Consider the following 27,400-nt stretch of genomic DNA (forward strand, 5'->3'; position numbering starts at 1 on the left):
GCGGGGGGCTCCAGGGCCCCTCTGGGGAGTTGGAGTAAAAAAATACAGAGATTAGTGTCTCCCTGTGGGACTCTCAGGAAGGGCAGGAACAGACCCAATCTCTCACAGCTTTTTCTTGTTTTTGGTTCCACATCTGGTCCCCCACTAGGGCTGATTTCTGATGCCTCAGCCCCTGCCCTCAGGTCCCTCCACCGCCACCCTCCCGGCTGGGGACACCCCAGCAGCACTTGGTGGGACCAGCAGGACAGAGTCTATCAGGGGTGCTGGGGAGGCAAGGACGAGGACCCAGAGTTCTGAGATGCTGTCCTCTCGTGGCTGGCCTGCCCCCACGTGCTCTGATCCCCACCAGGGTAGCCCAGTCCCAGCCATTACCCCTTGAGGGGCTTGTCAGGTCCCCCACTGGGACTGCCTGCGCAGTCACTCTTCTTCCTGCGCAGGCTCTCAATCCAGCTGGAGCTGGAACGGGTGGTGAAGCTGGAGAGCGCAAGGGAGCTGAGCCGCATGTTTTTGCCAGACATGATGAGCTCCCCAAAGCCCTCCTGGTGGGAGAAGGCGTAGCCTGAGCGCCGGGAACCTGTGCGGCCCACCCTGCGCATGCAGCGGTGCTGGGCCTTCTGCTTCTTCCGCACCAGCTGAGTGTAGCGGACCTGGGGGGTGAACACCAGGAAGAAGCCTCTGTCAGTGTCAGATGTCACCACAGAGCAGGGACCCAGTGCACCGGGCTGGGGAACAGCGAATGGGCACCAGCACCCCGCTCACAAGTCAAGTCATGCAACCCAGGAACTGCAGCCATGTGAGTGTGTAAGCCAAGGGTTTCTGACACAAGCCTCCGTCCCCCCGAGCGACAGCCAGCTTCTCACCGTGTCAGAGAGATCAGGCTTCAGGCTCAGCTTGAGGAAACGAAAGGCAACCACAGGCATGATGCAGACGACTGTGGTGAGGACAATGGTCAGCCACACTGTGGGCTGGGCCAGGGTGTTCTGAGCATTACCTGGTAACCAGAGGCAGCACAGGAGTCACACAGTAGACAGAGGGCAGCCCTCTGAATTTGGTTCCTGACAGCCCCATCTCCCCAGTCTCAAAACCTAAGTCACCCCTGGCTTCCCCCTCCTCCCTGCTCCTCAAACATCTTATCTCCAAATTTGAGTCTAGCTCCAAATTCTCCCCAAAACATTGGATTTGATTCTTTGGCTTCCCACTGATTATTTGATGATTTGGCTTCTCACTGAATGGGTAACAGGCATCTCAAGTTCACATGGCCCAAGTAACCATGTTTCTTCCACCACAAACTGCTCCCCGTCTTCCCAAAAGCCCTGAAGTCGACCTTGATCCCTCCCTCCCTCTCATTCTTTCATTCCATCCATTCATCCATTCTGTCCATTCATCAAACATATACTGAGAACTTATACGAACACCCATAGGAATTTTGGATGCATGCCTACATCCATTTTCAAAATACCTATGACGTCCCTGGCTTTCTCTCTATCCCCAAGCCACCGTCACCCTCACCTAGATTCCTGTTGTAGCTCTTAACTGGTCTCCCCATATCTACCTTTGCCCCTTTTAGCCACAACAGTTAAAGCAAGCCTTTTTTTAATCTATTTATGACACTTCCTGCTCAAAATCCTCCAGTGGCTTCCTCTCATGCTTAGAGATCTACTCTGCCCTAGAAGAGCTTAAGTGACCTAGAGTGACTCTCCCCCACACACACATACCTCCTCTGCTGCCAAAGACCTCCCGCCAGGCACCACCTCCGGCTTCGGTAACACCGTTTCCTCTTCCTGGGTCTCTCCTTCCCTTTATTCACATTGGCCCTTCCTCAGGAGAGCTTTCTGACCACTCTTGTCCTCTCTAACCTGGCCTGATGCTTTTCATAGAATGTATGAGTTCCAGACATTTTATCTGTTAACGTGTAACTTGTGTGTCTCATTGAATATGAAATCCAGGAGGCCAAGGATTTTGCCTGTTCATGTTCGCTGCTGACTCCCAACATCCAGAAAGGTAAGTGACACACACAGTAGGTGCTGACTGCGCGCCCACTGGATGAGAGAATGAATGGGTCTAATGTGACTGTCACCCTCAGCCTCCCACCTGGGCCCCCAGCCACCCGCCACTGCCATTCATTTTTTTTCTAAAGTCATCTTTGGGTGCCTGGCAAGACTCCTGGCAAGTCAAGTGTAAACCTGACAGTCTGGAATTCTGATTCCTCCAATGTCCTACCCTTCCAGCCTCTTCCACTACTTCCCAAAGGGGACTCTTGCCCCACCCTGGCTGCTGCAAACTCCACCCCCTAAAAACAAGGGGGCTTTTTGCACTTCTACCTCTCTAACTTGGAATCTGGCACCCCATTCCTGGCTCCTCTCTCACAACAGGCTCCCCTGTGGGACTATCCTTGATCCCCCACACACCCTCCCCACAAGCAGCCATGCTGTTGCCATGAAGACTGACACCCCTGGAGTCCTAACTTTCCATACCTAGCAAGGCTGTCCTTCAGTGTCAGGGACATGGACACACTCAGAGAACAGGGCCTGGGTCAGAGACACCCAGGTACCCCACAGCACCTTGCAGAAGACCTGGCACATCAGGAAAGCTGAATGGACGTGCAGACATGCAGACTGGCCAGCGAGCCTATTAGTCCCATGACAGCTAAGATTCTTCACTGATTTAAGAAGAAGACACAGGGACTCACCTACAAATCGAAACTGGTTCGGAAACATGTCAAAAAGCCCATTGCTGTGCATGGCAAAGAGGATGGCAAAGTAAACAGCTAGGCTGCCCCAGATGAAAAAGTGGTTGATGGCTGTCCAGTAGCCTGTGTCCAAGCCGATCTGCAAAGAGCAGGAGCCATCATGGGCAGAAGGAGCACCCCTTCAAAGGTCCAACCCCCTCCCAGAAACAGAACTGTCATGCCTGAGGCAGCCCTAGGGACAAGAACCTTACTCCTTCCAGAGGTGAGGGTAGTTCCCGGACTTCTCGTACCTGCACACTGACCACTATGACCAGCGAAGTGGCCACCGTGACTGCAAAGGACTGGTAGTCGGCCAGCTGTGTGCCATCATCCCGGGTGGCCTCAGCAAACACCCCATAGGGGATGAAGAACATGAGCACAGAGGTGTAGATGCCCTGGGCGATGCAGATGAAGAACTCCCGCTTGTTGAAGAGGAGGTTCAGCTGACCTGGCTCATAGAGCTTAGGGTACTCCATGCTCCTCTGCTCTGGGACATCCTGTGTTGGGAGGCAGGTGGCACGGGAGGGCTCAGAAGCTTCCATTTTAACTCAAGATGACAAGGACAGACCCTGTCCCTGCCTCCTTTGACAGCTAGATTCAACCTCAAGACAGCCGTCCCCAACCAATCTTTGTTTGTGACTCCCAGGCCGGCTCATCTGAGAGGATGGACCACACTCCCACACCCTGCAACTGAAGGATATGGGAGAGTCCTCCCCATCCCACAGAGTCATCAACACCCCATACCTGATCGAAGACCCCCATAGCCAGAACTGGGAGGGAGGTGTACACAATGTTATAAAGGGTGATGAAATACTGGTCATAGACGGTCTGGAAGAGCAGAGAGCAAAAGAGAAATGAACACATCGTCCTCTTCATGACAGCGAGGTGCAGGCATGGAGCCCTGAGGGACTGTGTGCCGCTCCCACTCCACTCCTCCAATAAGCATTTGGTTAATGCATGCATGCACCAGACAACAGCTAATCCTAGGGGACTGAGCTATGAATAGACAGATACAATCTCTGCCCCATGGCGCTCATAGCTAGGCAAGGCGGGGAACATTCACTACCTGGGCTGAGAAGCCACAGAAGAAGCCGAACCAGAAGTGGACCATGGTGAAAGCAAAGTTCTTGTAGAAGAAGTAACAGAGGAACTTGCACATGCGCAGGTAGGACCAGCGCCCATGCACCAGCAGAAGGCGCTGCAGGAACTTGAACTGGGAGAAGGAGTAGTCAGAGGCCAGGACGGCCTGGATCCCTTCCTGCCCGCTGATACCCACACCAATGTGAGCAGCTGCAAGACAAGAGAGAACAAGAGGGTAGAGATGGTCACACCTTTCAGTGTCCCAAGTTACCATCCTCCTTTCCCATCATGCTTCTCTGGTCCAGAGATCTCATGGGTCCGTCCTTCTTCCCACCCTCCCACTCAGCCTATACACCCACTGTTTACACTCACTTTTGATCATGCTGACGTCATTGGCTCCATCCCCAATGGCAAGCGTCACAGCCTTCTTATACTTCTTAACCAGTTCCACCACTTGTGCCTTCTGCAAGGGGGTCACCCGGCAGCAGATGACAGCTTTGCAGGCACAGGCTGTCTCCAGAAACTCCAGCTCCATGTCTGCCTCTAGTGCATGTGCCTGGAACACAGAGAGCCCTGAGAAAGCTCCAGCCTTCCCCAGGCAGAACCTGCCCCAGCCAGTGCCTCCCAGTTCCTTTGAGACCGACCCCCTGGGAAGTAGAGGGAAATGAGAACAAGAGACAAAAGTCGTACAGAGATACAACTCTGGAGAGATGTAGCCCACACCAAGGATGGCGACACCTACTAGGCTGTGCCCATTAATGACCAGGGCGTACTCCCCAGCCACAGCTTCCAGGACAGAAGTGAGCTTGGAAGAAGAGAGCTTCTCCTGGTAGGCAAAGCCGTTGCCCACTGTGCGGGGTGAATCCATCATCTTCTCCCGGGCTTTCCTGGGAAGCGGAAAGGAAACACAGTAATCAGGGGCAGGAGCACAGTTCCTGAGGGGATGAGAGATTCAAGCCCAAACCGGCTCCAGGAACCTCCTGGTGGCCCGTATACAGGGCACCTGTCCGGCCCAGCCCCTGCTTACCTGAGCTCTTCCCGCACTTCCAGGACAGTGTGGCCCGTGACAATAAACACTTCTGTCATGTCATCTGTCAGCATCTTGCAGGAGTAGCCAATGTTCACGGCCGTCTCTACCAAGAGAGAACGCAGGAGCTACGGACAGGGCCCAACAAGGTCAGCGTACTCTCCTGCCTGATTTCCCGGGCCCATCCAGGACCCATCGGGGCTGCCGTCCAGATGCACCTGCCTCTGCCCTACTGGGTGCTCACCTTGTTTGTCTCCAGTGAGCACCCAAATCTTGATGTTGGCCAGAGTCAAGAGGGCAATGGTCTCTGGAACCCCTTGCTGCAGCTTGTCCTCAATGGCTGTTGCACCCAGCAGCTGAAAATATCACCATGATCCCTGCTGTGAGTCCCAGGAGTGAGCCCTCCTTGCCCACCCTGAGCCTGGACCACAGCCCATACCATCATGTCACGCTCAACCTCCTCATACACACTGGCCAGCCTGTCCTCCCGGCTGTCCTGGGCCAGGCTGGCTTGCAGGCGCCTTTCAGCCCACTCCTCATAGTACTCTTCATCCAAATCCTTGTAGGCCAGCACCAGGGTCCTCAGTCCATCGCCCGCATACTCCTAGAGGCAGAGTCCTAGAGTTACCCCTTCCTCCTGCCCCTCCCACAACACTGGGAGCAGCAGAGCCATGGCCCCTCTCCATGTGCCTACATTCAGGTGGTCAGCGGTGGTGTTGAGCAGCTCTTGTGTGGAGTGGTGGAGTCTGTCCAGCAGGATCGTGTCAGCCCCTTTGCAGTAGAGTCGGATCTTCCCTTCTGGATTCCGCACTTAGTGGGGCAGGGACAGAAAGGCTCAGAAAAAATCCAGTCAGGCAAATAATCCCAACCTCAAGGCACCCACAAGGGAACCAGCACCTCTACACACGACCCCCGGATGACCACGTCACCCTGGTCCTGCCCTCACCTATGACTGACATCCGCTTGCGGATATTGTTGAAATCCAGGATGGCCAGGAGCTGATAGGTGATGGCTGTGCCCATCTCGTGGACAGTGATGGTTTTAGGGGTACGAGAGCGGAATACAAAACCAAAGTTCCTGGCTGCGGTGACCAGGGCCCCCTCATCCGGGGACTGGGCCTTGTAGTACAGCTCCCCTGGGTGGGAGGAAGAATACTCGTGGTGTAAGGGGTCACCTCCCGGCCTCGAGCCCTGCCCAGGGAGCCCCAGCCCGACCACAACGCAGAGCAAGCAGCTCCTCGCTCACCTTCGTTCTTCTCTTCTGACATGACAGTATGACACAGGGAAAGGAGGCGGAAGAACTCGTGTGTGTGGGGATCCCCCATCTTGACAGCCTCTAAGAGGGTGGGGTCCCAAAATAAGAACTTCTTGTCAGCCAGAGGATTGAAGGAGAAGTCAACAGGTTCAGGCCTCTGCAGCAGGTAAGAGGGCAATCAGCAAAGGGTGGACAGTGAGGCTGTCTCCCAGGAAGAGGGCTGCCCTCACCCCAGGGACCTGCCCTTCTAACTCTCAGTAGAACAGCCCAAGATCCTGTCCACTGTGAACCTCAGAATTCCCACTTCTGCTGCCAGTTTCTCCTTAAAACACCCTTTTCTCCAAGCAGTTTCCATTTCCTGACCAGACAAAATCCCTCCTAGCTATTCAAGCTGTTCCCCGTCAGGCACCCCATATTTAATTTGTATATGGAACAACTGCAGCGGCTGGACCTTACCTCTCCCAATTCAGCTTTGTGTCCCAGGACATCAAACACGTCACCTGCATGCATCAAGACAGCAATGTCAAAGCAGGGGAGAGGCCTCTAACACAGAGCCCCAGCAGGCACCTGTTACCCTCTACCCTACTCTGCAGATCCACAGATTCACACTGCTGACTTGGGGATAGGGACAAAAGACACCCGAGCTCTTCAGAACCCCAGTACTGAACGTCATGACACCCACCACTCCCCATTCCTGCCAGTCCCCACCAGCTTTCCTCCCAAGGCAGTTCAATTCTACACCCCTTCCCCACGGCTCCCAGGCCTCCTCAGATGCCTTTTACCCTTAAGGCCCAGACTGCAAAGCCTCACACAGCAGCCACAGGCCTGAGTTAGTACACAATGCAGTAATGAGAGGACTCCCTAGACATAAAAGTCAGGCCTCCCACACCCTGTCCCAAACCATCCCAGCAGCTCAGTCACAAGGCCACAGCAGCAGGGCCATAATGGAAAGACCACGGTCACATGCCAGAGATGCACAGGGCCCTGCACAACTACACAATGAGAGCTGAGCACTCCCCCAGGCAGCCAAGGTCCAACCTGGCCAGGACACTGCAGGCTTCACTGCAGTCAAGGAGCTCCTCTACTACCTGGAGCTGAGTCCAGGGCGTGGGCACCAGCTGAGGCACCATGTGTCTGCTTCCAACATAGGATACAGGGAAACCCTTTCAAAGCCTCGCGGACCCATGTAAGAAAGAAGTGAAAACCGACAACTGTGGGAGCCTCGGTCTCCGACGGCATGGCCCTACCATAGCTACGGCCATTGATGGAGCACTTGTTGAAGACCATGATGTTCTGGGTGAGGGTGCCCGTCTTGTCGGAGAAGATGTACTCCACCTGGCCCAGCTCCTCATTCAGGGTGGTGGTGCGGGCCTCTGCCGGCGTCCGCTTCTTCATGCAGAACATCTTCTTATCCCAGTTGATGAAGTAGCTGTGGCCCAGACGGATGACCTCCACACTGCACGGGGCACAGGAGGTAAGGCTTGGGGCAGGAAGGGAGGCCGCCCTGCCCCCACAGGCCTTCGCTGCAGGCCCTCTGCCTGGGAGCAACAAGAGTGGAGCAGACACCTGGGCACAGGAACCTGGGTGGGGACGGAGCTGGCATAGGAACCCTAACCCCAACCCTCTAATGCCCTCCAGGCTAAAAGGGAAAAGGACCTGGGCAGGTGGGGCAGACAAAACAAGTGGAGAAGGAAAAGGGAGTGTGGACAAGGCACTCAACCAGTTCTTACCTCAGGACTAATAACATAGAAACCATGCAGAGAAAACAAGAGAGTGCGAGAGAGAAGGGAGAGAAAAAAAAAAGAGAGATAATGAGGGTACTGCGTGCGCCACAGCAACACAGACACCACCTCAGCAAGGTGAGGGGCCCGTGGGGGCAGGGAAAGGAGATGGAGGAGGCACCAAACCCACTCCTCACTGACCTCCTTCTGCCTGGCCTCCGGACTCCATGGCCCTGGCTCCAAGGCTTTTGGGGAGAACATGAGGCACTGACTGAAGGAACCGGGAAACAGCAACCCACAAGAGCACAGCACCGTCTCACCCCAGGTGTGCTCAGTCCTGCTCTGTGCTAGCACTGCCTCAGCAGCATGGACGCTCGGCATTTCCAGAAAGGGTCTGTGTGTAAGTCCAGTGGAGCCGAGCAGAGGGGCACAGAGGGCACCTGCTGCCAAGTGACCGAGGCAGCTCTCAGGACTGTAATCAGGCAAAAGAGGAGTCCACTGGAGATGTTTTCATAGCCTTCCCCACTCAGACTATCAAGTGCCCCTTCCCCAAACATGCACTGTAAGCTGAGGAGACTGAAACTTTTCTTGGACAGCTATAGTGGGCTCAGAGTGATGGAAAGATGGAAGGAAAAATAGGATGGAAGATGAAAAAGCAGGACGTAAGCATGAAAACATTTCTTTTTTAAAAAAGAATTATTGCTTAAAAACATTTAAATAGTAATGAAACAGATTCGGTTAAGCATGCCACACCCTAAATTTGCACAGTGATTTAATTTTTTAAAAGCTTTTTCTACCTAATATCTTATGTTAACATAACCCTATGACTAAGAAAAATAATAGGAAAAAATAAATAAATAAAAGACATCCCTATGAGGAAGATGGAGCAGGTATCATTATTATCCCATGTGACACAAGAAAACTAAGGTCCAGAGTGACTGGGGTCTGCTCAAGGTCACGTGGTTAATGAGAAGGTGAGACTAAGCCACACGACTTCTGCATCTCTAATGTTCCAATCACCTAAACTGCACACCTGTTACAGAAGCACTGCCACTCACCACCATCAGCACTAGGAATTGGGGGCTAGTGGGGAGAGTTGAGGAATGTGTTTTGGGATCTATGTTAAAAAAAAGATAGTAGATAGGAAGTTTTGAGTGTCTCCATAAAGTATTTCCTTAAAAATATGGCAAGACACTAAGTACAAAGAAAATGTCTTCTAGCCATTCTTCCTCCTCTGACTTCTCTTCCTGTTCACTCTCACTGGCCCAGTCCCTGTTCATTTTCTCTTTACCTCAGGGGCCTCCCTCGTGGCACAAGGAGTTAAGTCTCAGCACTCTAAGCTATCTGCAGCCACGGCAGCAGGAGTTTGATCCCCGGCCAGGGAGCTCCCCACATGGCACAGACCTCTCCTGTCTCGCCTGCTGCTCCCCTCGGCAGCGTATTTCAGTCGATCTGCCTGTTCTGTTCCCCACACTGACTCTGGTGAATCCTCTCACCCTCCTGCACCTCTGGCCTGTACTCCAGTTCTTGTATACATAAATAAATAAATCTTTAAAAAATAAAATGAAACAAAAATGCTTCTTTTAACATTTATCTCCATAGGGCCTCGCTGGTGGCACAGGGGTTAGTCTCAGTGCTATCAAACTAACACCGGCAGCATGAGTTCTGTCCCTGTCAGGGAGCTGAGCCATGTGGCACAACAGACCTCTCCTGCTTCCCCCGCTGCTCCCCTCAGCAGTGTATTTCAATTAGTCTGCCTGTTCTGCTCCCCTCTCTGTCTCTGGTGAATCTTCTCACCCTTCCCCCCCACCTCTGGCCTATACCCCAGTTCTTGGATGCATAAATAAAATAAATCTTTTTAAAAAGTGTTTAAAAAAAAAATTCTCGGGCCTCCCCAGTGGTGCAGCGGGTTGAGTGCTGGGTTGCGAAGTTGCCCGCGGCCTCTGCGGCGCCGGTTCGATCCCCGGCTGCTCCCCGGCCACCGGAGGAGGGTCCCACGTGGCGCGCAGACCTCTCCTGCCGCCCGCTGCTCCCCTCAGCAGTGTACTTCGGTCCTTCTGCCTGCTCTGCCTCCCGCTCTGGCTCTGGTGAATTCTCTCACCCTCCCGCGCTTCTGACTGTACCCAGTGCATGTATAAACAAACAAACAAATAAATAAATAAAAAAAAAAAAAACATGCCTCTATAAAAAAAAAAAAAATTTAAAAAAAAAAAAAAAATTCTCTTTACCTCAAATATCCAAGATGTCTGTGTGATCCTATTACTCAGGCTGCACAGCACTGCCAGCTAATACTTCCTAAAGTTTTCTTTAGATCTCTTTATTTTTCTTAAAGATTTACTAATTTATGCATACAAGAACTGGGGTATAAGCCAGAGATGCAGGGGGGTGAGAGGACTCACCAGAGACAGAGAGGGGAACAGACCAGGCAGATTAACTGAAATACACTTCTGAGGGGAGCAGTGGGCGAGATAGGAGAGGTCTGCTGTGCCATGTGGGTGGCTCCCTGGCCAGCGATCGAACTCATGCTGCAGTGGCTGCGGACAGTTTCACAGTGCTGTGCTTAACCCCTTGCGCCACTAGGGAGCAGGAGATGTCTTGAAGAATCCTTTAACAGTTTAGTAAGTCCAGAGTCTACAAGCAGATTCAAAACCCTCCACAATGGGGGCCTCCCCTGTGGCGCAGTGGTTGAGCGCTGGGTTGCGAAGCTACCCACGGCCTCTATGGCACCGGTTCGATCCCCGGTTGCTCCCCGGCCACCGGAGGAGGGTCCCACATGGAGCGCAGACCTCCCCTGCCCCCCCGCTGCCCCCCTCAGCCTGCTCTGCTCCCCGCTCTGGCTCTGGTGAATTCTCTCACCCACCCTCCCGCACTTCTGACTGTACCCAGTGCATGTATAAACAAACAAACAAATAAATAAAACATGCGTCTATATTAAAAAAAAAAAAAACCCTCCACAATGGGGAACAGCTTGTATTTCCAACTCTGTACACAGCCCCCACTCACGGTTCATGCTCCTGCCAAACCATTCCATGTCCTTCCTAGGTTGCTCTCTGAATTTCTTTGTTTCTAGGCCTCTCCTCGCGATTCCATTTTCACCCACCCCAGCTGCTACCCCAAGCCCAGTTCAACAGTCACCTCCTCAGAGATGTCCTCCCTGATTAACTCCATGGGGAACACTGTTCTTCCACTTTCACGGCACTCTGTGCCCCCATACTATACCTCAGTCTTCTATTGGTGGCCCCTACCAGCCTGCTGCTTTTAAAGGCAGAGCCCATGTTCCACACTTCCTGGGGCCCCTGCTTTACATATAAGACTGCAGGTAGAGTGATTTCTATAGCACTTGTTCCCATTTTGTTTAACACATCTGCATTTTTCTTCCTCTACCAGACTGAAGCTCCTAGGGGGGAGCAGATAGATTCCTAAGCCATCTTTGCATGTGTCACAGCATTGAGCATGCTTCCCAGCACAAATAAGCATGAGACAAAGATGTGCTGAATAAATCAATAGTTTTGGTTTGAAATAGTCCAAACTGCCAGGAAACTGTGGTGAAGCTTGCTCTGCACAAAGATAAACAGATTAACACGGTGTTCATAGCACAGGAAGAGGATGACTTCAAGTTCCTTCTCAAGGATTTCATCTTCATAGAAAAGAAAAGTTGGCCAAGAGACCACCTCATCTCCCTGGAGACCCTGGAGTGGAGAGAATACATACCTGACGTAGAGCGATATGGGCACGACGGTGTTGAGAATGATGATGTAGGACCAGAAGGACAGGAAACCAGAGAAGAAGGCACTGTCCACCGCCTCATCCCACGGCAGGTAGACCTGGAAGCGGGTCCCGACCTCATGCTCCCAGATGGCATTGCCAATGGCCAGGATCACCCCCATGCAGACCAGAAATCCAAAAATCTGGGAGGAATGAGAAGCAGAGGCTAGGCTCCCACCTCAAAGCCAAGTGTGCGTGTCCGCAAAGGTCAACACTCACACCTGGGCCGTTAAAAGCCCTGGAATCTTTGAAATAGTGGTTTGTTCTGTTGGAAAGAGTCCAGAACTGGTGACAGGCTCTAATCTACCACTGACTATGACGTGGCTTTTTCTGTGAACATTATCTCGTCAGTATGACAGGGAAGCTGAGAGAAGTGTGTAGCTCCCAATCTCATAGCCCAGAGCTCTTAGGAGCGCTCGAAGATGGTAAAAGAAGGGAAGGGGCGAACTACATAAATACATCAAAAAAACTTATTGGAAACCACCCATTAACTCCGCCTAAGCCACGGGAAGCCCAAAAAATTGCAAGTTTTTGCAATGTTCATTATCTCACACAAATTGCCAAAAACAGATTTTAATCAGGGAAACAAACTGTATCTTCATTAATATGGATGTTGATAGTCAAAAATCTTATAAAGCTTGGAGAAGGCTCATAAGGAAGTTTTGATGGTTAAAAGGAGAAAAATGAAAACACTGACTGATTTCAGACAAGAATTTCCAAAATTGCCACCACTCCCAGGGCTTTGAAACAAAACAGGAACCAGCCCAGTGCACAAAGACCACCAGGGGGCGGTGCGAGTCTTCGCCAGAGAGACTTAACCACTCTTGCTCTCTCACACTGGGGCTCTGCAAACCCTTGAAGGCCAAGGCGGAAACTGTCTCAGCAGAGACTGGCCCCACAGTCTATGCAAGATGGCATGTGGGGGGCAGGCAGCAGCCAGTGCGGGTGTAAGAAAGGGAGGAGAGCCCGACAAGGAGCTCAAATTTCTAGTCAAACAAGAGAAGGATTCAGGAATTGCCAAAAAAACGAAAACAGAACCTTTTCCTCTGGGATCCTTCGCTCTTAGAAGTCAGGGGAAAAGACCCTCGTATAAAAGACCCCATTTCCTCCAAACGGAAATTTTTCTCTTAATTCCCTCTTCATCCCCATGAAGGCCTCCTTGTCCCGGGCAAAAGCAAACAGAAGGTCACATGCTATGCTAAGTCATCATCATACCTGGAATCCAGAGAAGGGAAGATTTGTTTTAGCTTTCTTTAAGTTGTTGATTCATACACGTTCCTAAGCTTTTTTTTTTTTTTTTTAATAACATCTTCCAAGTCTAAAAGGAGCCTGAAATAAACACTGTCTTGAGTAGCTGGTCTACCCGTGGCTTCTAAAGCCAAAACCTGCAGCCTGACTTCTGACCAGGAAGGGGAGATGGGGCAGAGGGAGCCAAGCACCTAGGGAAAAGCAGGAGGGCAGGGACAGGAACCAGGCATGGGACCCTTACCCAGAGCACCAATGTATTCATGAGGCGATCAATACTTGTTCTCTTGAACTTTGTCCTGCCACTGTTTTGCATCAGCTTAGTGTCAGGACCTGGGAAAGAGGAGAAGGGCAGGGAAAGCCAAATAGCACATCTGCCTCTGCACAATTCCTGGACTGGAAGAGAAACTGGGAAGACATGAGGCTTATACCCAGGGTGCGCCAGAGATTTACCTTCATATTATCCAAGCCCACTCAACCTCCTCCCACATCCTCCTGAAGGAGGGTGGAGGCAGCAACTCTTACCCTGCTTTCTGTGGCCCCTAGGATACTCACCTGCAAAAATGACCAGCCCGAAGCACCACTCGGTGTTTCGAAGCACGCAGCCCCGTAGCAGCATGTTCTGGTTGCTCAGGGGGAATTTGTTCTCCTTCCAGTAGAGGGTTCCACTGAATTTGTCCAGTTTGTTGTTGGGAGGTTCGCAAATCACTTCACCTGAGGGGAAGATAAGAGTGCCATCACTCAACATCTGGCCTACAGCTTGATCAAGAGACAACAAAACACAGTGAAAAGGCAGCTAAGGGGGGAAGGTGTGAGGATAGAGGCCCATCCACGTTCCCGGAGGGAGTGTGAACTGATGCAATATGATAAACGAATGAGAACTAATATTAAAAGCAAATCCGATGACCCCATTTTGAGGGCACTATTCTGTAGAAACTAACGTAGGTCACAACAATTTTCACTAAAGCATTATTTGAACAGCAGAAGACAGGAGACAACTTGAGACTATTTGAACAAATGATGATACAGAGATTCCATAAAATATTATGCAGCTATTAAAAAGAATGAGGCAATTTCTTTATGCAGTCATGTGATAAGATACCTCTGATATATTTACTAAGCAAAGAAAGGCAAGTAGCCGACATTTTTGCAGTGTGACCCCCGATTCATGTTCAAGTGTTTGTATAAACACACAGGAAAAGTGTGGATGACATATAAACAGCCAGTTCACCTGGCTACCCAAGGAGGGTAGATAAGGAGGCAAAAAGGCTTTTTCTTACACACGTTGTATACTTTGTCTTATTGCAAAGAACATATATTATTCTCCTGAGCCAGTAAACAAAAAGAAAGAGCTGAATGTCAACATGCACAGCAAGGAGGGAGCTAGTATTAGTCATGAAACTCTCCTGAAATGAGCAGCCATTGAAGAACACCTGGCATCCTGATGCCCCCTCCCCCAAGAAAAGTACAGGTCGTTGCATATCCACAGCAACAAGAAGTCAAAAGGTGGATTTAAACCCCAAAATTCAACCCACCCCCTCTACCTGATAGCTGCTGCGCCAAGATTACTCACCATCAAACTTGGCAAGCTTACTGATGTCTCCCAATTCTGAGGTGACAGGAATCGCCTGACGCACCTTCATGTTGGTCTCTCTGGAAGGACAGCGTCCCTGAGTCCTGGTTCCCTTCCCTTCCTCTAGATTCTACCTGGGAGATCTGACCCACGGTATCACTGCCCCCACACATTAGCCATGGGTAACACTTTCACACACCCAAAGGCTTTACTATCCCTACTTTTTCCAAATGGTAGACATCCCAGATCTGTGGACATCTTTCCAAAATACTGACCCCTGAGGAGGCAGAAGAGAGGTGTGACATGGGGCATCGACTCACCCATCGAGTTCTGCGGTCTCTATGTAACACAGCCCATGGGGCTCACTGCTGGAAAGGAGGAGAAGATCCGCCTAGAGAGAAAAATCTAATGAGAACCAAAAGACCCAAACCCCCACCCACCAGGAACCCTGTGCCTATGCCGCCTTCCACTGAGCATTCTTGGTTTACTCAGTCCCAAAACATGAATGGCTAGAAAGGAGAAGGTTCCAGGCATAAGATGACACAGAAATTTCCTTCTGTGAGTATTGAAGAGGAAAGAGTAAATCAAGAAAGGCAGCAATCCCACTGCCCACCTGTGACTATGCAGGTGCTTCTTTTCACCAGCTCTCTCCCTCTGCAAGGCAGCAGCCTCCTGCCGGCCAGTGACCTGTCAAGGCCGGCCGCCTGCAACCATGCAGGCCTCTCTTAGCAAACCTGTCCCTTCCTGCCCACTTGTGTCTACACAAGTTCCCTTTATTCTTCTGTCCCTTTCCCTAATCCTGTTCTTTAAATATATTTAAAAAAAAAAAAAAGTAAATCAAGAAAGACTCCTTTTTGCCAAAGGAAAGAAAGAAGCCTGGGGGCACCCTGTCCTTACCGCCACAAATTGGTTATTTTCTAGCTTGATAATATCACCAACACAGACATTCATCCACTGCTCTTGCTGGAGGCTGAGACAATGACAAGAGAGAGAAGAGGCTGTCAGAAGCTAGAGAAATTCCCAGGGGACCCCTCTCCACCCTTTGGTATCCAACAAGCACTCACGTTCCATTGATCAGCACCTGAGACTGACGGTTATTCACCTGGTTATCGCTCTTGTGGCGGAACTGTAAAGAAGAAAACTAAAAAAGGTAAGACACCTTTCCCCTGCTTCAAAGAAGGGAGGTGACCAGGGGAATGCAGATTATACTGGGTACCCCCTCATTGTATCTCTGGATACACCCCTGTAGGGTAAAGAAGATGTCAGGCTTTTCTGCCCTCCCGCCATCAGGATAGACGATGGATCCTTGCGGTCCTGAATGCATGCCTGATGGCGGGCACCTGGAGTAGGGTGTGGGCATAGGTAGATGGGATTCACCTGGGCTAAGACTGGGCTTTTAAGGGCGGCGTCACGGGGACGCCAGCAGCAGCAGAAGCCGAGAGAGAAGCCGAGAAGAAGAAGCAGAAGCAGAGAACGCCAAAGAGCCCAGACAGAGTGAGGATTTGCTGGGGGCTGGGAGGACTGCCAGCCTCCCGGCCCCCCAGCACCCCTGCCTGCCATAAGCCTGGTGAACCCCAATAAAAGACCTGCAAAAACCTACTAAGGACTCTGACTCCTCCTTTACCCGGTCTGCATGGGATCCTAGAAAACCTGCACTGGTCCAGTCCTGCCCCTACAACCCCTTTCCCTGTTCACAGATCTACTTCCTGACTCCCCCTCCCTATTCTCAGTCATGATATCCTCGTTCTAGCTGGACCAGGGCAGGGTTGGCGAGGTCATCAAGGAACAGGGTGGAGGTGAGGGGGCTGGGGAAAGGCGGAAGAATGAAAACAACTCACATAGTCATCAGTGGCATCTTTAACAGCTGTGATGGTGAGGACAAGAACCAAAGGCACAATGGTGGTGAACCAGGACAGGGACGAGATCTGTGGAATCAACTGAAAAGAAGAGAGAAGGTGTGCCTCTGAGCCCCAGCCCCTGCCCTCTTTTCCCCTAGACCATGCTCTTCCTCCACTTCAGTCAGCTTTATGAGCCGCAAAAGGTCAACTATAGGTCACTTACCTGCAGAATGAGAAGGAACAGGAAGTAGGTATTGGCAACTTCTTGGAACTGCTCAAAGAGGTTGACAGGCAGGAAGGTGAGAATATTGTACTTGGAGGTCTTGATGCAGTTACTCTATGGCAGTGAGAGAGAAGACAATGAGGCAGCCTCTAGCCCTAACCCAGAACCAGACAGAGAATGCAGCCTCCACCTACTCGGCCCTCTAACTCCGCCCTCAGGCTAGCAACCGCAGGTGTGGAGGGGAGAGCAGAGGAGAGAAGGGAGTCTCAGGGGACCAGTGCATCCCACTTCAATGACAGGTGAGGCATAAAAAATTCAGCACAGCAACAGATGGAGAATGGTGAGGAGACGGCGCCCCACTCTCCCCAAGCACCCTACCCTCTCCGCCGGCCCCCACCCAGGATGTTTTTGCACCTTTCTGACTGAGGAGGAGGGAATAGGTGGTCTCTGGCCACTTACCGCGTACTGGAATTTCTCATTGTAGTCTCGGTCATTGGCCCGCGCCCTCCTTTCTTCTTCTGCAACAGAATGATACTAGAGTCAGGAGGAGCAAACTGAGGCACACTCCACTTTGTGGGGGTTCCATCAAGGGCCCTTGATTCTTTCCACAATATACAGTTTTAAGGCGTAAGCACACACAGTCACTAAAGTCTTCCCTCTAGTTCACCGCTTACCACCGGCCTGACCATTCAGCTCTGCAGGAATTACATTCACAGGACAAGATGCCTTCTTTCCTCACCAACAACCATGAAGGTCTTCCACTGGGGACACTCAATTCCTCCCCCATCCCTTTCATTAACGCCTTAGGCATTAATCATCTTAGGAATCCCCAGAGGAACTGCAGATGAAAACCCAAAGCCTCCTTCTCTGGGAGACCCCTGCATATCTAATCAAGGACTGCTCACCCGCTAAGCTGGGGATTTGGGGCGGTGGCAAAACAGAGGGTCACTGTGCCCTGCCTGGAACTGCTCTGCGGCAGCATCCCAGCCCCACGTGCAGTCCCCCCTACAAGAGCTTCTGCTTGTCACATGTCACCAGAGGAGGCTTCTGACTGGCCCACAATGACATCACCTTATTTCAAAGCTCATCTTCAAGTAGGAGAAGGGAGGGGTCAGGGACATGGGTCATGCAGACTGAGACAGAGATGAAGGAGAGCGGAATGGGATGTACTCCAAAGAGTTGCTAACTGTAACCTTGTGCCACCCGCACACATTTCCCCTAAACAACACAGAGTCACTAACTGACAAATGAGCTACACCTAGACAGAAACTCCAAGGGTCTGGGTCTGTGGGCCTCAAGTTCAGGTGTCCCATGAAGGGTTCTCCAACCCATGGACCTGGTGTCATGATGACCCCAGGCTAAAAAAGGAGTACCTTGGTTAGGCCATTAACATAATGTCTTAAACCTATACCTATCTCTGAGCCAGAGGCAGCATTCCGGACCCTTCTCTCATTCCCTCCCAAGACCCCCGCAGAGCACAATGCAGTAATAAAATCTCAGACCACAGCATCTTCCCACTACCAGCTGCGGCTACCTCGAGCACTCCTTCCTGGTGAGGTCACTCTACTACCAGAAACTTCCCGGGAGGAGATCGCTTGGGCTGAAACCCTGCGCAGTCACCAAAGACCATGCAAAAGGCAAGGAAGGGACTGGACCCTTTGAAGCCAGGATCCCGGGGTCGGCAAAGACGAGGATCGGAGAAGGTGGAGGAGGCTGAGGATAAGCGAGCATGAGGGTGGGAGCGGGAAATTGCGGGCTCAGGAGAGCGGCCTGCCGCTGCCCCCCCCCCCCCCCGTTACCTGTCCCCCAAGAGGGCTTCTTTCCACTCCAGGAAGGGGGAGCCCCGGCCCGGGCCCACTTCTCAGGCATCTCCTTGGGGACCGTCATGATCCCGGTTTGAGCGGGGGAGGGCAGATTAGTCTGTCTGTCCTGGGCCTCAGCGGCGCCGAGGAGGCGGCCCCCCAGGGAGGTGCAGGAGCTGCGGCCGCTCAGAGGGGAGCCCCGGCCGTCGGGCGCACGCCCCACCTGCAGCCGGGGCCATCCTCCCTGCCGCCCGCACCCGGGGACGCTGCGCGCTCCGCGGCGCTACCGCCGCCCCCAGGGCCCCCCGCGGACGCCAGCGCGCTGAGCGGCCCCGGACGCCGAGCGCACGCCCCGGGCTCCGCCCCCGCCCGCCGGTCCCCGACTGCAGGGGCAGCGCCCGCCAGTGCCGCGTAGGCGAAAGCCAGCGCCGAGCCCCGCCTCCCCGCGCCGGCCAATGCGGGTGAGGGGACGGCCGGCGTTGTCGGGGGCAACCGTTTTCATACCACCCCACCCCCACCGCAGGAAAAGCAGGAGGACCAGGGAATGGAAAAATGAGGGGAGAAAGGAGATCAGGAGGTGAGCGGGCCCAGGAGAGAAGACGGGAACGCAGCTTCCGAGCCAGAGAACAGGAGCGCCAGAGTCTAAGAGTTGGGGTGAGGGGAGGTACTCAGCACCCTCCGGCGGGAGAAACCACCCCCCACTCTGAGATCCAGAGGAAGAAACGGGATGCCTATGCTGCCCCAGGCGGAGCAGGAGGTTCGGTCTGCCCTTCTTCAGACTCCTTACCCGTGCTCCCTCCTGCCTTTGTGTAGGGAGCCATTCCACCCATTTTTGACAGTCCCGGGGATCTCCCCCTCCTGCCTCTTACCTGGGGGGCGCTTTTTTGCACACAGTGCCATCTCACCCAGCAAGGTCCCAGCAATCCCATGGGAGACCCTGCAGAAAGGTGACATATGCGTGAAGTTAGGAGGCTGAGGGTCACCCTTCATTCCCTTCCTCAGGCTTCTGGAGTCTCTTCCCTGGTTGGGACTCTGTCCCTCCATCAGGTTCCCCACCAACTCCACAGCAACACACTGCTCCTACTGCCTTCATAGGTCCCTGAGAAAGGGGGCTTCCCCCCACCTCATCCCATGCCTCCACCTTAGATAACATGAAGGGACCACACAAACCAAGAACTACAGGGAGCAGGGGGCAAGGGGAAAAGACCAGATACTGACAAGAGGGGCACAGTTCTCAAGGTACCCAACCAAGGACAACAGCTGCCCTTTTGTGCCCTCCCGGTGGCAGTGAGTGGTGCCTGTTTACTGGAAAGCAGAATTTCCACCCCAAGGGTGGGGTTGAGGGAACACGTGCCAGGAAACACCTGGCAGAGCATCAGGAAACAGGGTGGGCAGGCTCTACCCTTCTAAAAATGCTTATAACCCCCTCTCACCCCCCCCCATTACTGGGGTTTCCATTATCACCTCCTCTAGGGGAGCACGAGAGGTATGGCCTTCACTTCCTACACAGAGTCCCCAAATCACTTCCTCTCAGTCTGGGTCAGCGCCCTTCTGGACCAGCAAAGGGGTCTTCCCAAACCCCAGTGGGGCATCACCCTGCCTCCCACCCCAAGCCTAGTTCAGACAGTAGGACAATGGATGCAGGCACAGGGAAGCATCAGCCAAAGGGCCCCTGGCTTCCTCCATCTTCCCATGTCCTTCCAGTCACATAAAGAGATGAAAGGCCTGCCTACAAGACAGGGTCACAGAGCCTCAACTCACTTCCCCAGCCTCGCCCAAAGGAAACTGTCAGCCAGGTCTTGGGTCCTCTAGTCACCTCCTTTCTTTGTCTGGGTAGAAAGCCTTCCTCCACCTCCTCCATGGTGCCCCTGCCTCCAGAGCACTGGGCACACCCTGTCAGCCTGTCAGCCTCAAGAGATACTAATTGCCTGTCTGCCCAGCCTCTATAATTACAGACTCTGGCCACAGCCCCGTCACCCACACCAGTTCTCCCTCCACAAACTCAGACTGCCCTGCTGAACCCCAGATGGGGCAGCACTGAAAGCCAGAGTCCTCTTCCTCCCTGACCCTCCCCAACACTGGCAGCCAAGGGTGCCTGGCTCAGGAAGGAAAACCTCATCCACATTTTAGAGATGCCAAGTCCTCCTCCAGGGCCCCCAGCCAGGGTCTCCACCCAGTCTAGAGTATGAGTCATAGGAGGGTGGGGTATAGAAGGAGAGGTTAAAGAAGAGGATGCAAGGGTGGGCATCACACGTTCCATTGCCAGCCCTGTCCTCAGCCAGGGAGGCAATCTAGAGACACTATCAGCCCAGAAGATCTGAGTCCAATGAAAGAGTTAATGAAGGAGCTTTTAGGAGTCAGGAGTCTGGACATGAACCAGGAAAGTTGTTTTACCTCTAAGACCCTGGGGAAGACTGAAAGTTGGCTTGGCCCCAGCAATCAGCCCCCCAGAGGGAAGAAAAGGGGGGGAAGGAGAACCTGGGAACAGGGATCCCCTCTCACTTCTCCTTCCGAGTCTCACACAGCCTACGTTTTCTTAACCCGGCAGGCCCATCAGCCACGTCGCCCTGCCCCAGCCCCCTTTGCAGCCACATTTAGGATAAAAATAGCCAGCCCTCGGAAGAAGGCAATCCACGGAGGAAAACGGCTCCACCTCTAGGCCCCGCGGGGCCGGTCCCCTTCCAACCAAAAGGCGGTAGAACTGCTCCCCACTTTCAGAGGGAGCTGGCAGGGAGATCTGTGGGCAGGTCCGGAAAACAAGGAAATGGAATTCGAGACCCCCAAGCCACTTGTGACCAACACGACCCTGACCACCGTCCATCGCCAAGCGCAGAACCCGGGACTCGTTCCCGGCTCTGACCTCTCAGCCACACCGCTCCTCGCACCCCGGGTCTTGCTCCAGCTGAGCCCTCACCTCACGGACAAAGCCGACCAGCGCCTACTCCCTTCTCCAGGCACCCAAACCCTCGGGCGCAGCACACTCCTCTCCCCCACAACTCTGGGGGAGTTCTCTCTTCGCCGCTCCATATGCCCCCAATACTTCTCCAGCGCCCCTTCACCATCCTTCCATCCTGGACTACCCCCCGCTCTCCCCCATCCTCAGGCACCCCGACACCCTCTTCTCTCCAGTCGTCCACGGCCCCTGCTCCGCCTCAGCGAGCTCCTGATCTCCGCCCGGGCGATCCCTGCCCGCACCACCGCGCGGCCCTCCAGCCCGCCCCATCTCCCCGAGCCCTCCCGGCCGCGCGTTCGGGGCTGCCCCCAGCCCGGCCTCGCCTCACCTCAGCGCTCCGCGCTCGGCGCCCGCCCCGGAGGCCCCGTCCTGCCCATGCCGGGGGCTGCGGCGGGGGGCGCTCGGCTCACTCCCCGCGGCTCTAGCCCCCCGAGCTGCAGCCCCGCTCCCCCCGGGGCCTCAGCCCGCTACTTTGTGTCAGTTTCGGCCACCGCGGGGCGGAAGTGACGGAGGTGGCGGGAGAGGGCGGGGGGCGGGAGGGGGTTTTGGGGAGGGGTGAGGGAGGGGGAGCGCGCACCGCCATCTTTGTGCGGGGCGGCGGGAGGGTCTTAACCCTTCTGCTGCTGAGCGCGGCCAGCCAGGTCCCCGCCACACCCACTCCCAGGGCCATTCCGCCTTAAAATAAATAAATCTGGACGCCAGATATCGCGGAGGTTTTTTTTTTTTATTTGGAAAAATGGGAACCGGAGACCGCTGCCTTCTCTGCAAAAGAGCGTCTCCTTCAGGGAGGGGCGTGAGAGGTGGGGAAACGCGGAACGGCAAGAATTTTCCCCAGCGCCAGTTTCCCCATAACCAGACACTCCCCACGGAGCTCCTTCCCTCCACCTTTCTCCACCTCCTGGCTCACGTCATGGGTGTCACCCCTCAGCCCGAAATTTCTAGGGAGTAGGTTGTGTCTCCGTCTCCCCGCCCAGCCTTCCCTGCCCCGAGATGCCCGGAAGAGTGCGCGTTCCAGAGCCGGCCCTCTCCCTCCCTCCCTGCCCACTCGCCCCAAACCATCACCGCTACCACCACGCCCCCCTGGTGGAGGCATTTCCCCCACCCCTAGCCACTATCTGCAGGTGGCTGAGCACCCCAGAGAGGGAAGAGACGAGCGGCGCTGAGGTGACAAGAACCCCCAGGGTTACGCCGCGCGCGGGAGGCTCGTCCCCGGCCACCCCGCTGCTTCCCTCGCCAGTGCTCCATCCAAGGGGCGCGCCCTCTGGCGGCTACTTCCAGAAACTACGTTCTTGGAGACTCGGGCTCGGAAAACCTGCTCAGGGGAGGAAGAGCCAGGGTGCTCCGACCTTATCGTTCTCCAGTTCTCCCAGCAGGGCATCCTCCCCCGTTGAGGAGGAATCGATGCCTCCATGAGTGAACAGAGAAGCTGTGCAGGACCTTGCATATTAATAAAGAGAAAGAGCGTCTTGTCAGTCCAGGGACCATGAGGGGTGCGAGGGCTGTCAGAATCATAGCTTTCACACTGCATTTAAGTTGAGGCAGGAGTCTCCAACTCTGAGCTCTTATGCTGGACGCACTCTATCTCCTGAGTTGGCTCTGAGTCCTCAGGATGGTGCATAGCCACCAGCAGCTGGTATGCGGCTGTGCCAAGCATGGCTCCCACCAGAGGCGCTGCCACAGGTACCCACCACCAGCCGTTACCAGCACTGCAAGAGACAGACAAAAGGGAGATGATCAGGGCGACTCCCCTAGCCTTCAGTCGGGAAGGACAGGAAGCAGAAACAAGAGAGTTCCCTAAAGTAGTTGCTGGGGTGATGGACACCAGGAAGAGAATCTTTTCACCAAAAGGCAGCACTTACAGAGGAGCTCCCAAGAAAGCGTGGCCCACCTTCTTGCCTTAAGGAATTATCTGAATAAACCCATTTTACTGAGGCGGCCACTAATGCCAAAAAAGGTAACATGGCATGCCCTAAAACGCAATCTTTAAATCTTACTGTTTCAACATCAATTCCAAAGAGCACCTGCACCCCTATGTTTATAGCAGCACTGTTTACAATAGCTAAGCTTTGGAAACAACCCAAATGCCCAAAAATAGATGACTGGATCAAGAAGATGTTATACATATACACCATGGAATATTACTCAGCATTCAAAAAAGATAAACACATGCAATTTGCAGCAACATGGATGGCGCTGGAAGGGATCATGCTCAGCGAAATAAGCCAGAAAGAAAAAGAAAAATACCAGATGGTCTCACTCATAGCAGGAATCTAGAAAACTTAAATAAGGGACCAGGAAAATGAATAACTATAAGAAAGTGAAAATCAAAATCAACAAACAACTATGAACCAGAGACACTCTATGGGCGGTGGGGGGCGGGGAGGGGAGGGATTGGGGCCAAAATAAGGGAATGGCAATTGTATGGGGAATATAAAAATAAAATTTATTTTTAAAAAAATCTTACTGTTTCAATGAAAACAGTGGGTGGGAGGGACTAAGTGGCAAGAGAAGAAGGGTGAGTCAGGGTTGGGAGAAGAGACAGTATCTAAAAAGCCAAGAGGACTATTTTTAAGGAGAGAAGTGGGGGCCCAGAGACTGAGCCCTTAGAAGTAAGTAAAAGTTATTTCTCACCTGAAGACTTCAGGACCCCAGCCAGCCACATAGGTGAAGAGCCTTGGTCCCAAGTCCCGGGCAGGATTGAGTGGGTACCCACAGTTGGCACCCATGGACAGCCCAATGGCCAGAATCAGCAGCCCCACTGCCACGGGCTCCAGACCTGCAGGCACTCCCTTGTTCCGTTTGTCCAGGATTGCCAAGATCCCCACCAGCAGCATCCCGGTGCCCAGAACCTTAGAGTTAACAAAGACAGAGGATTCAGCCCTATTTTCCCCAAATATTCCAGCCCACCATCCCATGTCACCTGACTCTGTCCAACACAGGCAGCTGAGGGTGTGTGCAAAAATAGACTTTACCCCACATCCCACCCAGAGCCTAAACAACAAGCTGGGAGTCCAGGGAACAGGGGCAAAAGTTGGAGCTCTCCCTCTCCTCTCCCTCACACTTACCTGATCCAGGAAGCCATTTTTCAGGGTCAGGTAGGGGGCAGGGTAGGTGGCAAAGATGGAGGCTGTCTCCTTGGGGCCCGTCACTGTTAGGTTACCACCTGTATAGTTCTGTAGGGCATCTGCAGGGGAGAGGGATACCCTGGATTTCTACCTTTGCTCAATCAAACCATCCCAAAGCACTCTGGCCCACACACAAATGTTCCCCCTGCCCCACACCCTGTCCCCTCTGTTACCATAGTAGAGAGCATAGGTTGCTCCAGAAGCACAGAAAGCAGACAACAGCTGCACAAAACAGTAAATTGGGAGCTTAGCCCAGGAGAGGCGTCCCAGGAGGCACATGGCCAGGGAGAAGGCTGGATTCAGATGGGCCCCTTCAAGAATCAAGGGAAAAAAAACAATATCCATTACATGTTGTTGCCTGGCACTGTCACCAGGTAACACTGTCACCCCCCCCCCACAGCACTTAAGGCAGATATTATTCCTACTATTCCCATCCAGGTTATACAGTGAAGGCAAGGTTTGAACCTATGTCTATCTGCTCTTCCCACCCTAGCACTGTGTCTCAAGGCTCCAGTCAGGTACACTGATGCAGGTGAGGTCCAGAGCAAAGATGGACCTCAGGAAGTTTTGGGTGGGGTACACATGAGGACAGTATCCACCTTGTACCTTGCCATAGATATCTATCTATGGAGCAGGATGGGAGATACAGAAAGGGAGGGGCTGGACCGGACCAAAGCATATCTCAGTCCAGTCCAGAGGACTGTTCAAACTCAAGGAGATAAAAACATGAGTCACCAAAGAAATTGCCTTTTCAACATCACCAATACACCCACACTCACGTGCCCCAACACCCCACCACTCACAACCACTGCTGACCAGACCCCACCCTCCTCACCTGAAACATTGCCACCCACATAAATGGCTATCACAACGGCCAGAGCACCGGCCAGAAAGTTGGTGAAGAAGTTGCCTTTGGTTTCTTCACTGGTAACTGTCTGGGCCACAGCTCCCTGGGTGATGATCTGGTGGGAAGAGGGAAGATGAGGAACAGGAAGCCCAGGAAGAAGGAACCCCACGGACCAATAGGCCAGAGAGAGAAACTGAGACATCGGTGAGGCAAGGGGAGCAACCGGGAGAACTGAACCTGCAGGAGGGCTCAGCAAAGAAGGGAGAAAGGCAGAAAGAGGGAAGGGGGTGGAAACAGGAGAAGAGTAAAGAAAGGGAGGAAGGGTGAGAGATGGAAAGGGTCAAGAATAAAAATGAGGGCCTCCCCTGGTGGTGCAGCAGTTGAGCGCCAGGCAGCTTCACAGCCCCTGTAGCACCGATTCGGTTTGATCCCCAGCCTTCCATCCCCAGCCTTCCATCCCTGGCCACCAGCGAGGGTCCCACATGGCGCGCAGATCTCTCCTGCGCGCCCACTGCTCCCCTCAGCAGTGTATTTCATCAGTCTGCCTGTTCCTGTTCTCCACTCTGGCTCTGGTGAATTCTCTCACCCTCCCGCGCCTCTGACTATACACAGTGCTTGTATAAATGAATAAATAAATCTTTAAAAAAAAAAAAAGAATAAAAAGGAGGGAGTAGGAGGGGCTGGAAGAGCCCATTGGGAAGAGAGAAATGATGAAGAGATGAGAGGAGGTGGGACACCACGGGACAGACAGGGCACCAGAAGGAGCCAACACTTTTACCCACCTCCCTACTTTCCTTCCCCCAATTCCCTTGCCTACCATGAGCACAAATACAGCCAGAAATTCTGCCAGGCACTGACGAGCCAGGGAACTTCGGATCTGGAGCCAGCCCTTGACTTCAGCCAGGAGCTGAGTGTAGGCCATAGTGAAGGTACCTTGTCCTTAGTCACAGCTCCCTCCGTCTGCACCAGCACACGGCTGCAGCTCAGGGACGGCCTGCCAGAGGAAAAGATAAGGAAAAGACTTTAAACCAATTAGCTCTGCTCCTGTACAGTAACTAGTATGTGTTTTTTAAAAGGCTGGGGAGGCTAGCGGCAACAGAGTGCCCCGGGGAAGACTGTGAATCACCAGACACGTCCTCCTCTGCCTTCTACCTCTTTGCTCCCCTGGAGTAGCCTCCTCCTGTGCAGAGAGGAGGGAAGAGGTATCCAGCTTCAACTCCATTAGTTTTCTTGGTCCCTGAGGCAATTGTGCAAAGTAGTAGCATTGCTCCCACCTCAGGTCTAGTAGTTTCGAAGTCCACATTTTCGCCACATAACTAATTGGTTGTAAAACAATTTCTTTGAAGAGGTCATCCAAAAGGACATCATGAAATATGAAAAATAACCAAATACAAAGTGTTCTATTTCTAATACACTTAAAATGTCCATGTATACTAGAAATTGATAACTAATCAGCATGCAAAGAGTTGGTTTCTAACTTCAACAAGGGGGAAGTGAAACCAAACTGACTAGAATAAAATACATTAAAAAATCTGCCAAAGGCAGTGATTGATTAGTCAATGGAGATATGAAACCAACTGTCAACCATTTCTTTGCTCCTCTACAAAAAAAAAAAAAAATTGTTTTACTGCCAATTAGTTAGGCATGAAAATGCTTGGGGCAAAATGCTTGCAGCGAAACTAACCAGAACCCTCCCTTTTACAGAAGCCCATACTGAGCCCTTGAATCCCCCAAGATCACACAGTTAATGGCTAAATCTGAATTTAAATTCAGGTCTTCTGAACCTCCATCTCATATTCCACAATGCCTCTAAAAAGCTGGCATTGCTGCAGCCATTTTTAAACAGAGCCAGAGCAAGCAGTAGGCAGGAAAAACTGCCTACTGTCCACTATAAATTGTGCCAGACCCTTGGAATGGGCCAAACCACAACACTCCAAAAAGCCAAGAACGAGAAAATCCTGTTTGAAAAGACTTTTACTACTTTTATTTTGTGACCCATCCTTTTGTGACCCCTTCACCTGACCATTTTACCTTGTGACATCGTCACCATTACCTTATTTTCCATTCTTTTTCTCCCTATAAAAATCCCCCATCTTTGTCCCTTTGTTACAGGGCAGAGAGGGGAACCCCAAAACCCCCAAACCTGCCCGCCCTAAAGGCAAAACATCCGCCACATCAAGGCAAAACATATAAACCTTTAATACAATTAGTGTGCAATA

General features: G+C 52.8%; 2 protein-coding genes across 2 annotated transcripts; both read right to left on the minus strand.

Annotated features, from left to right (window-relative positions):
- Nucleotides 1-4,351: 4,351 nt before the first annotated feature.
- On the minus strand, nucleotides 4,352-19,156 carry ATP8B2 (ATPase phospholipid transporting 8B2; the record flags this gene model as incomplete). The annotated part of the gene is given in 22 exon segments (XM_084242410.1): nucleotides 4,352-4,364; nucleotides 4,507-4,695; nucleotides 4,836-4,941; nucleotides 5,080-5,191; nucleotides 5,275-5,439; nucleotides 5,530-5,645; nucleotides 5,782-5,970; nucleotides 6,081-6,246; nucleotides 6,546-6,589; nucleotides 7,337-7,545; nucleotides 11,392-11,514; nucleotides 11,516-11,718; nucleotides 13,065-13,153; nucleotides 13,376-13,534; nucleotides 14,394-14,473; nucleotides 14,714-14,784; nucleotides 15,291-15,363; nucleotides 15,458-15,519; nucleotides 16,232-16,330; nucleotides 16,455-16,568; nucleotides 16,914-16,972; nucleotides 19,126-19,156. Coding segments are annotated over 22 exon segments (2,472 nt in total).
- A 3,564-nt stretch (nucleotides 19,157-22,720) lies between these two features.
- AQP10 (aquaporin 10) lies at nucleotides 22,721-26,103 on the minus strand (the record flags this gene model as incomplete). The annotated part of the gene is made up of 6 exons (XM_084242942.1): nucleotides 22,721-22,957; nucleotides 23,841-24,058; nucleotides 24,275-24,393; nucleotides 24,508-24,645; nucleotides 25,170-25,296; nucleotides 25,999-26,103. 6 exons carry the CDS (start codon nucleotides 26,101-26,103, stop codon nucleotides 22,738-22,740), a joined length of 927 nt encoding a protein of 308 aa, XP_084099068.1. The 3' UTR covers nucleotides 22,721-22,737.
- Between the last annotated feature and the right edge of the window lie 1,297 nt (nucleotides 26,104-27,400).

This window comes from Talpa europaea (assembly GCF_964194135.1).
Source record: "Talpa europaea genome assembly, chromosome: 9".
NCBI classification, from domain to species: domain Eukaryota; kingdom Metazoa; phylum Chordata; class Mammalia; order Eulipotyphla; family Talpidae; genus Talpa; species Talpa europaea.